Here is a 15,947-nt window from a genome sequence, read left to right on the forward strand (position 1 = left end):
CAGGCATATTTCATCACATTCTCAGGAAGGTAGTGAAAAACTCTTCGATTAGTCTGGAGATATGTTCCACAATGATGCTTTGGACCTGGGTGAGAGAAAATTTGCCATCTTCCAGAAATTCACTCAAAGATGGAACGAAGCAGTCTTCCCAGTCTCAGTTTTATTCTTCCACAGCTTCAGTTTCCCCTTGAATGCAGTTACCTTCTCTGACAGCCCAACTAATGTCTGATCGTGACCTTGCATTGAAATGTTCAAGGCGTTAATCTCAGCAAAAGATATCTGCAAGATAAGCCATTTGCATCACCTACTTTGAATCTGAGAATCTTTGGGGCCAGTAAATGATTCTTTTTTGCTAGAAATATCTCAGTCTCTTTCCGCATTTCAGGCAACCGTTGGAGCACCCTTCCTCGTGACAGCCACCTAACCTCAGAGTGGTACAATACGTGTACATGTTCTGAACCAAAATCAAAACACATCCGATTGATGATCCTGGAGGGCACGGCCCTAGGTTAATGAAACTGACTACCAGGATGACTTCCTGCATCACTTTCTGTAACTCAGGTGACAACCCCTGAGAAGCAAGATTCTCACGGTGAAGGAGACAGTGAACAATCAGCACGAATGGATTTTCTTCTTTAACTCTAGCATTGAAGCCATGACGTACTCTCAGCATTGCTGGTGCACAATCACAGCAGACATAAAACACTGATTCCACTGAAGCCCTGCTTCCTTGAAGAATGAGTCCACAGTACTGAAAATATCTTCTCTGGTTGTGGTCGTGTGTAATGGCCGACAGAACAGAAATTCCTCTTCCATGTCTTCTGGACCTCGGTACTGCATGCAAGCCATGAGCTGGGCATCATTACTCCGAAATGAAAACGGCTCAGTTTTAAAATATAAAATGTACAGTACCGTTACGCTACTCCCAGTTGTGTGCATGGTATTAATCTTTTTCTAAGCCAAATGCAATCGCCTACTGTAGGGGAGAGAAAGAGAGACAGAATGTAAAGTGTGAAGTATCAACAAGTATGGTATTATGTTAAAAAGCAATAGTATACAACATTAATAATATCAGTACTGTGATATATTTGTCTCTTGGCGACCCACTCCAAATGGCTTGGCGACCCATAGGTTAAGAACCACTGGTCTTCGATGACGTCATTGATATTGGCACCGAAAACAAACTGGCTACGCTCAATATGGTGACTTCATATAAAAGAAAAAGAAAGAAAAAGAAAAGACAGAAAAAAAAGAAAAAGCAAAACAGAGAGGGGGAGCTGGCGGAGCATCAGTGCAACTTAATTTCGCCCCTAACAGCTCCTAACCACTTCAGTCACAACTCCACGATTTAAGTGAAAGAGTAACAGCGATAAACTGTGTCTATTGACACCTTTAGAAGCCTACAAGTTAATCACAACAAGTAAGGAAACTCGAGCACTAAAGGTTAAGAAGAAGAAGCAAACAAGGAAGTGAGTGAACTGTGTGACAGCTGAGTTAAGCACAGCACAGCTGATCCTCACCTCTCTCCTCCATTCATCTCCCCACCATTTCCTTCCACTCTTCCCCACCACAAAGACAAGCAGTGTTGAGCCTTGAGGAGCAGCGAGATTGCAGTGTGTCATCATTCGCTGAGTGGGTACACTACCACCACTCCACACCTGCACTACAAACCTGCATTCCAATTTCCAAATCAGCATTCCACACCTACCAGAGGAAAGCAGCAACTGCCAGCAGTGTCATTTGCTGAGAACACTGTAATACGTCAGTCAACCAGTGCCAGGCACCACCATCAGCACCACATTCACTGTCCCATCCCAGTTCATGTCAGTGAGTTGAACATTTGCTTCATTAGTTTAATAGTACTCCATCCATCCATTGCCAGACACCATGTATCCCAAATGGGGTGGTCAAGGGCTTAGAGTTAATTGTTTTACAGGGAGGGGCACTAATCCTCCACCAACCCCACTTGACACGTAGGGATGCCAACAGCATCTGATGTTCCCAGGCGGTCACCCATCCAAGTACTAACCAGACCACTACAGTACTTCATTTATATATAACCTTACCTATATACAGTACACAGTGATAGACGATATATATCCGTACATCAACATGTAATACATACATATGAAAATCAAGTAAAACCAGAGAATTAAAGTACTTTGTTCAGCGTTGCCATTAATGACATTCTGTCGTCCACTTCCATCCCCAGGACGCTTAGATACTCACTCTTTGCTGATGGTTGTGCAGTGTGGCACTCTTCCCGCAATGCACAATCGTCGGCACAGCAGATTCAACTGGCACTTGAATCTGTTCAGCATATATCCTTCATATTACAGTTAAAAGGAAACAAGGGCGCACCCAGGGGGGGGGCTGGGCCCGGGCCCCCCCTTAGCTCTTTGGGTCCTTTAAAAATGTATTTAGATTTATTTCGATAATAGCAAACCATGAAAAATTGGCAAGTACAAACAAAGAGTGCAAACAAAGAGTAACACATGAGCCAGCAGCTCTCTGGCTCAAAACCTGCATATGACCTCCCAGTAATTATCGGTTTACCTGACCTCACCTCACTACGGGCACCCCCCTTAGAAAATTGCTGGGTGTGCCCCTGCAAGGAAAATCAAGTGAAAATGCCTTACACAAATGGAGCTAGCAACAGTATACTATACTCAACCACACACATGAGTACTTACAACGAATACTTAAAGATGAATTTAAATGAGCAAACATATCACGTTGACATCGCAACCTTTGGAGGATTGTATTATCAAGTGATGTGTGAAACTTAGTGAGTACTGTACATATTGGAACTATTATTTATTTAATTTTATATAAAATAGCAAAATATGGAGTTACATATATTTTAATTTAAATATACACTGTGCAGCATAACTAAGCCAATATACATATTGTGTAATAATATAACAACAAAGACTGCAATTGCTGTTCCTACAATTGTGTTACAATTGCTACAGTTCTGTAACTACACTTATGTTACAACAACCGTGTCATAGTTGCATTAACACGATGTACCTGCATTTACTGTGCTGGGTGATAACCATATAACTAAATTTTGGTGCCTAATGGTGTACTGGGTAAGTACATAGCTCCAGTCGGATTGAGCTGGTGAAGGTTTATATCTAAGGGGTGGTTGGTGTTTATTGCTTACGTTATGCCATTCAGGGATGAATGAGACTGGTCACTCTCATCTTAACCCCTCCGTGGCCGCCCGCGTCGAATGACGTTTAGCCGATAAATGGCCGCCGGTGTCGTTTGAGCGTGGCCTATAAAAAACTGCAAAAATTTTTGGGAAATGAACGAACGTTCTGAACGTCTTCACACTGACCTACACTACACTCCCACATGCCTCATCAAACAGTTCAGAGCCTGCTGCTGTGATAAGTGGATTTTCGATTTTTTCGCTCCTGGCCATGCCTAAACAAGCACAACTACACCCTTTATCTCAACCCAGGCAGAACATATCATCTTTGTCCTCTCTTACAAAACACACACAACCACCTATTTACGATTATGAAGTAATACAGGCACATACAAAAAAGACATGATAAGTGAAAAGTACGTTTTTGTCTTGGAATCTTTACCTATTTGCTCAGGTTTGCTGTAATGGTTTGGATCATTAGATGCAGTGCAACTTGTAGAAAACTGTGAAAACCTTCGGGAAGTGAATGAAAATCTGGGATATGATACTGACTTTGACTTCACCCTCTCACATATCATCTGTCAGTTCACCACCTGCTGTCGTGACGAGTGGATGTATGAGTTTTTCGGTCATGGCCATGCCTAAAAATACATAGTTACACCCATTATCTCGACCCAGACAGAATATACAATCTTTTCCTCCCTTGCAAAACACACACAACCACCCTGTTTATGAGAGAGCAATATATGTTGCGAAAATAAGAAGGGAAAATGAGAAAGATGAACGTAAAATGATAGAGAAAGATGAACATGTTATTACGGAAAAAATATGTTTTCCCCCGTCTGTAAACATATTTATTTCTGCTTTGCATCTGTATTCATAATAATTACACTTATTCTTAGGTCTGAAACTGCATTACGATTCTATTTTTAGCCATGCTTGTGGTGTGGGAGCTCGAAGTTGTGACTCAACTTCCGTGTTGCTAATCGGATCTGACCCTCCACTTTATTCTTCCGTGGCAGAGTCTAGCCTTGGAAGACGTGCAATTTTCTCATTTAGGACCGAAAATTCAACTCCGCTCTCTTTTCAAAGCATGAGCACAACGATAACATAAAAAATAACTCGAAACTACCATAAACATATTTTATATCAAAAAGGTGAAAAAGTACTGTATTCATAACATTTTTTTTTTTTTTTTTCCAGCCATTCCTAACAGAATATGTACTGAAATCATTCGATATCATCATATCTCATATATGCACAACATTTCAGCACCATTTGCATTGTTTTGGTAGGTTTAAAAAAAAAAAAAAAAAAAAAAAAAAAAAACCCTGCCCAGTTGCGTTGCGGCAGTGCCCCTGGGTGGCGGATATCGGTTGCCGATATTTCTGTAACTTCCACGCTCCATTGCAAGCCACAAAATGCATCTAGGAAACTGGGATTTGCACTGTTAGGTGCATCTGAACTTTCTCTTCAATATGGCAAGAAAAAAAAAATCAATTTTTGAAACTTCAAAAAATGGCCCCAGCGTCGGCCTGGCGTGCACTGAAAATTCTGGGCCTTCGGCCACGTAGGGGTTAAATGTCAGGACCAACTTGCCTAGCCCCAGGCTCCTATGCTTCTCATGGGGCAATGTTGGATTGGATGATGGATGGGTGGAACTAGTTTTTTTATAACCACATTTGTGTAAAAGTTGCATCAGTGTGATGTATCTACAGTTTTGTTACATCCACACTTTTGTAAAAGCATTAATACAATGTTATGTCACAGCCACACTTGCGTAACAGTTGCATTAACACAATGTAACAACAGTAATGCATTAAATCAATATAACTGCAATTATGTTACAATATTACCACAATTATGTTACTTTTACTGTATTATGCATTTTACTAAATAGCTTACAAGTTGATTGCAATGTGAATATAATATGCATTATTATGTCATGTTGTGGTAGGTGGGGGCGCTCGCCATCCGCTCACTTGACGTAGTGCTGCTCTCAGGTGACTGCTTTTTCCTCTCTTCCTTCCTTCCTTCCTCTTCTGTCTTTCTTTCCTTCATTCTTTCCTTGTCCTTTTGCCTACGGGTGACTTTACACTCACTTTTTTGTTTTTTTTCCCTTCATTCTTTCCTCTTATTTCTGTCTATGGGTGACTCTACACTGAGTGACAAGCCAAATGGTTTCTTGTACACCAGGAAACCTTTTACTATGCTGGGTGGTAACCATATAACCAAATTATGGCGCCTGATGATTTAGTGGGTAATTAAGGCACTCCAATCGGATTGAGCCTGCATAGGTTTATATCCAAGGGATGGTTGGGGTTTATTGCTCACGTAATGCCGCTCAGGGATGAGTGGGGCTGGTCACTCTCATCTTAAATGTCAAGACCAACTTGTCTAGCCCCGGGCTTCTATGCTCCTCATGGAGCAACATAGGATTAGATGATGATGATGACGATGATGATGGCAATATGCACTGTCGTTGGTACGACAGCTTTGCGTGACCAAGTGATATGTAGGAATTATAGGCACTAGTATATATCTCGTATCACAATGAGCAGTATGTAGTGTCTGCTGGAGACATACACAGCTTCTCACTAGAAATATCAATCCACAGGATGTATACGGTATCCACAGTCCTGTTGCCCCAGACCGTCAAGAATGTCTTAACACATGATGTATCTCAAACAATCTCCTTTTAGTCCAGACGATACAAGAATTTTCATGATAATGAGCAGGTTAACCAGACTGCGTCAGTTACCTGACGTCTTGGAAACTAACCATGGAAATCTACCAAAGACTACACCCCCACCGAGCCATATATATTGTCAGATTTCGGAGGGCATAGTCAGAGGCCTGAGAGTATGATGTAGGGCAGAAGGCAGGAGATAGGGTCAGCTAGGAGCTTTGCCGTCACGCTACATTACGCTATCAATCATACTTTGATATAACTGGGTGCAATAACTCTGTAGCCCAAGAGTGCTCTATAACTCACCCTGCTTACGATAAAGAATACACAGAAAGGGAAGGTGAGAAGGAGAGAGACCTACCTATTCACATTACTTGACAACGCACCATTTTAGCAGCAGCAGCCATTGTTACACTCCACTGGTGATAGAACAGAAGCCGTTAATCTTCAGTGCACCTGCAATCTCTCCATCTAATCAAACCCCTCTGCTATGTTCATCGATACAGGTCTAGGCGTGTAAGAGACAGATGTCAGTTAGCTAATATTATACAGTAAAAGGGATTTTGCAGGAACCAAGGATGTGTAATTAAGTAAAGAACCAAATTTACTGCAATTGCTGTTCGTAAACAATTGCAGTTCTTGGATCATTCTTCATGTACTTGACTGTAATTCTTGGTTTGTAGTTTCATTGCTTTTCACAGGGACCGTGCCAATCATTGGGGTAGGCGGTGTGGGAAGTGGACAAGATGCTTATGAGAAGATACGTGCTGGAGCCAGCTTAGTTCAGCTCTACACAGGTTTGATTTACCATGGACCATCATTGGTACCTAAAGTAACACGCCAGCTGCAAGATCTGCTCAGGTGACCATACCTTAATGACTGTACTGAATTTCATTTTTTTAGTTCTTATCTCCATGTGTGTTTGGCATCCTAGAAGGACAACTTAATTGCATTACAACTTCCACCAAACACTGTGGAATATGGGGAAAATCTAACACTAGCCACTAGCTGAGACAGAATTTGAGTCAGAAATACAAAGTATTTCACAGAACTGCATTTGAATCCTGAACCCTTCCAGGGATTTCTGTTAGCCATGCTAGTAGATTTCATGTCCTCAGGGCTGCATGCACATTTTTTCCATTTTTGCTAAAAGACCTGAGGACTGTGTAACTGCACTGTTCCACCATGTCCTTTGTCTTTCTTGCAATTTTTTTTTTTCTCCTTCTCCCTAATGCATATTGATTGTATGGGGGTTGTTTTTTTGTGTTTATTCAATATGAATTTGTGTGTTTTTCTGTGCTCCTTGCGATCATTTAGTCTTTTACAGTACAGTAATTTGAATACTCTTCCATGTTGAATTAGTTTTTTCCCCGGCCCTCACTCTGGGGAGACTTCTGTAGGGAAACTGTCAATAATCTTTCATTTACAACATTACCAAGCACTTTGTGGTGCTGCAGGAGTCATCTGGGACAGGAAGTTTGTATTGTGGGTGCTGTGACTTCAGTAATCACCACAAAAGGCAGAAAAACCTCCCAGGGTTTGTCATGAAATTCTTGCACTTTAGTGGAACTGCCAGGTGTGATTTTCCTTTCAGTGGCTAACCCTGTAGGTTGCCCAGTGTGTGTCATCTCTTCGGTGGTGCCATCAGAAGCAACTGCATGTTGTTCAGTCTCTAGATTTTTTTTTTCTTTTTCTTTCTTTCTTTCTGTGTATCTATCATGGCCCTAGATGTTCTTCTCCCACAGACATGTTTATTTTTAAGTTGGGGCGCTCACCATCCACTCACTTGATGTAGTGCTGCTCTAGGGTGTCTACCCTTTCCTCTCTTCCATCCTTCTTTCCTTCCATCCTTCTTTCCTTCCATCCTCTTCTGTCTTTCTTTCCTTCATTCTTTCCTTGTCCTTCTGCCTACTTGTGACTTTACACTCCCTCTTCCGTCTTTCTTTCCTTCATTCTTTCCTTTTCCTTCTGCCTGTGGGTAACTCTACACTGAGTGACAAGCCAAATGGTTTCCTGTACACCAGGAAACCATTTACTATGCTGGGTGGTAACCATATAACCAAATTTTGGCACCTGGTGGTTTAGTGGGTAATTATTGCGCTCCAGTCGGATTGAGCTGGTGAAGGTTTATATCCAAGGGGTAGTTGGGGTTGATTGCTCATGTAATGCCACTCAGGGATGAGTGAGAGTGGTCTCTCTCATCTTAAATGTCGAGACCAACTGCCTAGCCCCAGGCTCCTACTCTCCTCGTGGGGCAATGTAGTATTGGATGATGGATGGATGGATGGATGGATTTTGAGATTATTTTTTGTGGGCTTATCTAACATCCATCCATCATCCAATCCTACATTGTCCCATGAGGAGTGTAGGAGCCCGGGGCTAGGCAAGTTGGTCCTGACCTTTAAGATGAGAGTGACCAGCCTTACTCATCCCTGAGTGGCATCATGTGAGCAATAAACCCCATCCACCCCTTGGATATAAACCTTCACCAGCTCAATCCGATTGGAGCACCTTACTTACGCACAAAACCACCAGGCGCAAAAATTTGGTTATATGGTTACCACCCAGCGTAGTAAATGGTTTCCTGGTGTATAGGAAACCATTTGGCTTTTCACTCAGTGTAGAGTCACCCACAGGCTGAAGGAAGAGGAAAGAATGAAGGAAAAAAAGACAGAAGAGGGAGCATAAAGTCACCCGTAGGCAGAAGGATGAGGAAAGAATGAAGAAAAAGACAAACGAGGATGGAAAGAAAGAAGGATGGAGGAGAGGAAAGAGCAGACACCCGAGAGCAGCACTACGACGAGTGAGTGGATGATGAGCGCCCCCACCTAACAAATTTGTTAATTCCTATCCTTGAGGGAGTTGTTGCCTTCCCTAATATTGAGAGGGCTCTCCCTCTGTACTAAGGGATCCCTGTATGTGACATTTGTTAGGAATATAATGCTGTATGGAAGTGAGATCTGAGCAGTAAAGGAAAATGATATTCGTGGACTCAGATGTACAGAAATATCAGTGATTAGATGGATGTGTGGTGCATCCTTCAATGTGAGACCTGAGTGGGCTAGGATTGTCGTTGAAGAGATACGAGAGGAAGAATGGGACCTGAATATTTGTGTGGTGTTGTGATGAAGAGGGGTAGATTAAGATGGTTTGGGCATGGTGAGAAGATGGAAGATGACCATTGGATGCAGAAGATGAGAGGTGTGAGCAACAAGGGTGGGATTGCAGAGGCAGACCATAAAAGACCTGGGACGAGGTCAGAGTGTGACCTCAAGGCAAAGGGGCTGAATAGGGAGATCGGCAGAGATCAAGCAGCGTGGAGAGAGAGTTTCCATTAGATGACCAAGGCTGATGCATGAAAGCATGTTGGAACCCTTATAAATACAAAATGACATGATACACCCCAGGAGTGGCTGCAGAACATTCTCTCCCATTGAGGTTTAAAAAAAAAAAAAAAAAAAAAAGTGCTTCAATTTTTAGTTACTCCATATAAGCAGGGTTTTATACAGTAGACCCTCCACCTGTGTGAGATCTGCTTCCACAGATTTTCATTGCTCGTTAAAAAAAAAAAGTTGCATGTAACTGTACAGAATTGAGAGAAAGAGAGAAGAGAAACAAAAAGAGCCCTCATGTCAGCTACATATGACATTGAGGGCGGAGAGGGAAAAGCAAAGTTCTGTTATTGTGTTTTTTATTTTTTATTGGAAGAAACAATCTAGTGGGCCCCTAGCCTTTGGTTCCTTTTTCCTTACATAAGAAAAAACAGTATATATATATATATATATATATATATATATGTATATATATATATATATAGTTAATCCTCGTAAATCACGGCAATTTGGGTCTGGACCACTGCCGTGATATATGAATTATAACTTGTGAAAAATTAATTTGGGTCTGGACTTTGGCCAACCAACCCCCACAGCACCCTGCCTACACCTATCTAGACACCATCAAACAAAGATACAAATTTAGGAATATTCAGTGCATGTATTGAATAGAAATAAGCAATGTTAAGGGATCTCACCTTAATCCTATGACAAAATTGCTTAAGTGAATGGAGTGGGGTGGTGTTGGGAAGAACTTAGAACCTCTCAGCATGAGGTGGGGGTGCTCCCTCATGCTGTTCTCCTGTCTCCAGCTCCTCTGCCTCCCTCAGGAAGCCCTCAAAGTCTGCCTCAGAGATGACAGATGCTACGTCATCCACATTCTCAGTGTGTGAAGGGCCAGGCTTTGGTTCAGGCTCAGCTTCTGCCCTTACCCGGGCAAAGTAGTGGGTGATGAGTTCCTGATGTCTCATTAACTCTGAGATTATTCAAGTCCTTGTAAAAATGCACAGCTTTTTCTTGGTAACCAATACTCTCACTGCACCTTTCCTCATCATGTTCAATGGATTTCACAATCTCCCTGGCCAAGTCTACGTAAACAAGCAAATCACTGAGCTCCTTCATAGAAGGCCCACCACGTTCCCGCACATTCACTTCACTCACTTCACAGTTGGTCTGCCTCTCCAAGTGCTTGTCATCTTCTATGACAACCTCCACGACAGCCTCAGCATCATCAACCTTCTCAGTAATCACGTCCATTATGTCACTAGCTGGAGTTGTTGGATTTCGTAACCACCATTTATATATACTGTGTATAACTCCATAGTCTTGTAATATTTAAGTCTTGAGTTTTGGTTAAAGTTATTTTGGTAATCGAAGAACAGGAGGAGTTAAAGATGAATACAGGGAGTTGATCTTGATTTATTATCTTCAGAGAAAGTCTAAGTTGAGCAGCGTATGTATTACAAGGAACTTAATATACTAAGTCTAGTTGGACCCCTTTTCTTATTCGATCTCTCCAGTACCTGCCGGTTCTATGGCCAGTCCCTTTCTGAGCTCTGATTCCTACATTCTCGTTTCAGGGGTCGTGTCACGTGTGCTATACTGTCGTGGAAGCCTGTAGAATACTGTATGTCTGTGTGTATGTATTGCTTCCGTTGCACGATCAACATTCCTTCACTTATAGAGTTGCAAGCTAATTTCCCGTTCCCATACCGTGTCTGGTGCTCTGTCTATCTAACTGTCTATCTGTCTATGAGTTGTATTATTATAATATGGAGTCCTGACAGGGTCGCGATTTTCATTTTGAATGCCACGGTTTACGGTTCTCCTCGGAAAAGGCCCACTTGGGTGCCTGGGTACATGATTTTCATGACTTAACAATGATTTAAGGTTGCCAGGAGCCTGATGGCCACTTAGCCGCAATTTTTGAATCTGTGCTTTATGAACACGCAATTTAGGAGGATTGACTGTATATATACATAAACAGTAAATTCTCCATTATCCATCATTGCAATACTGTATATGGCACTGTTGGCTTGGCTCTATTACAGCAATATCTGTTAAAATTATGCAACATCCAGTGCCGAAATAAGTAATGCAATATCGAGATGGAAGGCATATCAACCGCTTGTACGCGGTAGCCAGCCAATACCTAGGAAAACCGTGCAGCGTGCCAACCAATGAGAATCCCCACAATGCGCCAACCAATCAGAATTTGTTGCAGGAGCAGCTGCCAGCGCTTCAAGCTTACACTCTGTCTTTCATGGATCGCGTTCAGTGATAGTGTATCAATGCACGCTGCTTGTGTGACCATGTGGTGGCAAAACTGTGGTGCCAAAACTTATTTTGTGGCCCCCCATGCCTTACTTGTTGTTGCAAAGCTTATGGCCTCTTAGTGCTGAGTGTCCTAGTGCTCTACTATGATTCTGAAATTACTGTATGCATAATTACTTAGACTAGACCACACGGGATTAAATGCACCGAACTTTACTGCATGATGTGCAGTACTCTCCATTGATGTCAACACTTGTTGAATACATAGTACACTATGTACTGTATTGCTGTACTGTATCAGGACTGTTGTATTTTGTTTAGGTTTCATCTTTTACTCATGGGAAAGTTTTTAGGATAGAGGGTCGAGAAAAGCAAGACGAATAAATCCATTGGAAAAAGGCATGCTCTTCATTGGAGGAAAGTATGTGGTACTCGTATGGTTTTCTACCTAACAGATTGACTCTAACTACCAACAAGCTTGCAATATCTTACAGTATGTTGGCAAGTCCATTCTGTTGAATGTTACTCTTAAAAACATCGAAAAGTAAAGTAATGAAATAAATCTTGAGCATTTATTGGTGAGCTGATGATTTGAAAAGTAGTGTTGTACATGAGAATTATCATGAGTCCCTTGCTCACAGTTAAGCAAACGACCATGGCCCACCAATTTATTCTTTACCTGACTGCCGTCACTTTACCCCTCAATTGCCATTCAGCTGTTTTGCAGATATGACAGTAAGTATGTACGAATTGCGTAGAAATGAAGTAAAGAAATAAATCTTGAGCATTTTTTGGTGAACTGATGCTTAAGAAAGAAGTGTTGTGCAATAGAATTACCATAACACTCTTGCTTCCAGTTATGTATAGGGCCGTGGCTTGCCAATTTATTCCTTGCCTGACCACCATACTCCACCCCTCACTCGCCACTCAGCTGGTTTGCAGATAGTACAGTACATATGTACAAATTGCAGTGCAGTAATCTTCATTTTTATCTGCTAGATTTTATCCTCTCTTCCAGTACAAATGCATTCTAAGATGCCGTGCACAACTGTGATTAAGGGAGTCAAGGAGATGAAAACAGGGAAAGCTGCAGGTATGGATGGGTGTGCTGTGAAATGCCTGAAAGGTGGTGGAGTGACCATTGTTGACTGGTTAGTAAGATTGTTGAATGTGTGCTTTGTGAAAGGTATGGTGCCAGTTGACTGGGCAAGTGCTTGTGTGGTCCCGTTGTATAAAGGCAAGGGTGATAAGTATGAATGTACTAGCTCTAGGGGTATAAGTCTGTTGAGTGTTGTGGTTTATGGTAGAGTGTTAATTATGAGAGTTAGAGAGGGTACAGAGGGAGTGATTGGTGAAGAGCAGTGTGGCTTTAGGAGAGGGAGGGGATGCGTGGATCAGGTGTTTGCTGTGAGACAAGTGTGTGAAAAGTATTTAGCGAAAGGCAAGGATGTGTTTTGGGCATTCATGGATTTAGAGAAAGCGTATGATAGAATTGATAGGGAGGCTTTGTGGACTGTTTTAAGATTGTATGGACTTGATGGTAGGTTACTAAAAGGGGTGAAAAGTTTTTATGTAAATAGTAGAGCGTGTGTAAGAGTGGGAAATGCTGTGAGTGACTGGTTTCCTGTGAGAGTGGGGCTGTGACAGGGATGTGTGATGTCGCCTTGGTTGTTTAATATTTACATGGATGGTGTTGTACGGGAGGTGAATGCAAGAGTTTTAGGTGGAGGTCTGAGTCTGGTGAATGTTGATGGTGGAGAGTGGAATCTGAAGCAGCTGCTGTTTGCAGATGATACTGCACTGGTGGCTGATTCAGAGGAGAGATTGAGACAGTTGGTAGAGGAGTTTGGAAGGGTGTGTGAAAGGAGGAAATTGAAAGTAAATAAGAATAAGAGTAAGGTGATGAAGTGTACGAGGTTGGTAGATGGTAGGGGGATGAATATAGTTTTGAATGGCGAGTTGCTTGAGGAGGTAGAGTGTTTTAAATATCTAGGGTCACATGTTGGTGTGCATGGACGAATAGATGCAGAAGTGAAGATTAGAATAAATGAAGTAGGAAAGGTGCTGGGAGGAATGAAAAAAGTGTTTAGATGTCGTTCGCTTAGAATGGATGTAAAGAGAAGGTTGTATGAGGGTGTTGTGGTACCGACTGCGTTATATGGGGCTGAAACATGGAATATGGGTGTAGCAGAGAGGAAAAGTTTGAATGTAATGGAGATGAGGTTTCTGAGGAGTATGTGTGGAGTGACGCGTATGGATTGAGTGCGAAATGATGAAGTGCGAAGGAGAACTGGAGTTGTTCGGGAGATGGCTGGTAGAGTTGAGCAGAGGGTGTTGCGATGGTTTGGGCATATGGAGAAAATGGATAATGAGCGATTGGTGAAAAAGATAACTAGTTCTGATGTGAGAGGTGTAAGGCTAAGAGGAAGACCACGAATAGGATGGATGGACAGTGTGAAGAGAGCGTTGGATGCGAGAGGGATGTCTGTTGAGCAAGGAAGAGTGGCTGTGTGTGACAGAAATAAATGGAGAGAAATTGTGAATGAATAAGTGATGACGGAGCCCTGAGGGGATATTCTCCCGCATTTGGTCTGATCAGCTAGTCAGGTCAGGTGCGGGTAAGGGGATGGGTCTGTTATGATGTGGCAGGGGTAAACCAGCTCTGCTGTCAGGCCCTGCTGCGGATGTCACTGATTGCATTGCGCAGTTGACCCTTGTGCGGTGTGGTGCGGTGAGGATCTGTCCGTTCTCCCCTTGGGGCTAAGATGCAAATGAATATGTTTGAATGGATGAGTAAATGGGGAGTGTGTCGTCCTGTCTCGGCTACCTCCCTTTCCTTGGGGGAAGCAGCCTAGGTATATAGATAGATAGATGATAATTCAACTGTACAGCACTTCTTTCCTAATCATCAGTTTACCAATAAATGCTCGATTTATTTCTTTAGTTTATTTTTCCATGATTTATGAATAAAATAACAAATAATGTATACCAAATGAACTTACCTTGTGCACTGTGCGTGCCTGCAAGACACAGCAACTATGTGTATTATGTCTATGTGGTGTGTTTAAGAGGAGGTTATGTATCAAATGGAATTGTTTGTATAGCTCTGGATAAAAGTAGTATTGTATGTACCGCAGTGGTATAGCCTATGCATAAAAGTATATATCAGATATCTGGGAAAAATAAGCACCTGGGAAGGTAAATTCCCCAAGCTTCCCAGTTAACTGAGATTGTACTGTACAGTATTTCCGTACTATATCAATACTGTATTGTATTTTGTGCTTAGTTTTCATATTTTACTCATGGGAAAGTTTTTAGGATTAAGGGTTGACACAGATAGTAACACAGTAACCTGCTCGACGCTAAATGATGAGCCAGTGGGGGGTACTATGCAATATCTTGCATTTTTGCTTTATTCGGCATAGGGCTTGGCTGAATTACGAAGGATAAATGAGAATTTGATGTATATATTTATATATACACATACATACATGCAGACATACCCCGGTTTAACGATCTAACTGGTTAAGTGAAACCCCATCGTTAGGCAGGGTATTGTATATCGGGGTACTTTTAACATGTATTTCAATGTGGACTGTTTATTAGCCTTGGGTTTCCCCCCAAACCAAGTCTAAAACGCACCCAGATGAGCCCAAAAACAGGTTTAAAGGCAATCTAAATGGCCTAACAGCTGTCAAGGATGCTAACCTAAGTCTAACACCTGTAAATAACTTACTAAAACCAACAAATCAAATCTGAATGTCGTCAAATATAAGTCTGGAAAAAATCAAGCTTAGTAAACTGTACCCCAAAATAACAATGTTCACCCCACCTATGGCTAAAACACATTAATCAAAGTCTAAAAACAGTTTATAAATCAACCTAAACACAATTTTAGTCTAAAATACAGTAAAAGCTCAGTTAACTGGAATGCATGGGGATTCTTCCATTCCGGATATGGAATTTTCTGGATAATCGAATGTTACTCATAGAAATTTTCTGGGAGGTCAAACAAATGAAATAGTACCAAACTTGAGATTTTATTTCATAAAGTGTATTATTCAGTACAGAATACAGTACAGGTAAGATACAGTACAGATACACTAATGCTCACTAATATCTGCCTAGGGGTGCCCCGTTCCTACCTCAGAATACCCAGGGAAGAGGGGAGGGGGGGACGAAACGAGCTCCACCCACCACTACCCCAGCTCCTGATCATCCCCCATACCCCTACCCAACCCCCCGCCCCACCCGTCATTCTTAACTAGCAGTTACATCTCATGCTGATTTCATGCTTAACACTCTTGGTCCCAATAGTAATAAAAAAAAAAGAACATTAGGATATGTTAAAAGAATATAGCTATCAACATGTTGCCACAAGAAGTTAATGCATTATGACATTGACATTAAAACAAAAACGTTAATAACGGCCACCTCAGGCCTCTTGTGATGGGTGCACTGCTTTGCAAACACACACACACACACACACACA

At 41.9% G+C, this 15,947-nt stretch overlaps 1 protein-coding gene across 1 annotated transcript in view; it reads left to right on the forward strand.

Moving 5' to 3' along the window:
- Dhod (dihydroorotate dehydrogenase 2) overlaps positions 1-15,947 on the forward strand; it is a 158,818-nt gene that overhangs the window by 108,134 nt on the left and 34,737 nt on the right. Inside the window, exon 7 of the mRNA XM_080282429.1 lies at positions 6,551-6,710. Coding sequence (XP_080138555.1) covers positions 6,551-6,710 — 160 coding nt within the window. The remainder of the gene's footprint in view (positions 1-6,550; positions 6,711-15,947) is intronic.

Source organism: Coenobita brevimanus, chromosome 93 (assembly GCF_032717465.1).
Source record: "Coenobita brevimanus isolate Jiangsu-jjx chromosome 93, ASM3271746v2, whole genome shotgun sequence".
In the NCBI taxonomy this organism is placed as follows: domain Eukaryota; kingdom Metazoa; phylum Arthropoda; class Malacostraca; order Decapoda; family Coenobitidae; genus Coenobita; species Coenobita brevimanus.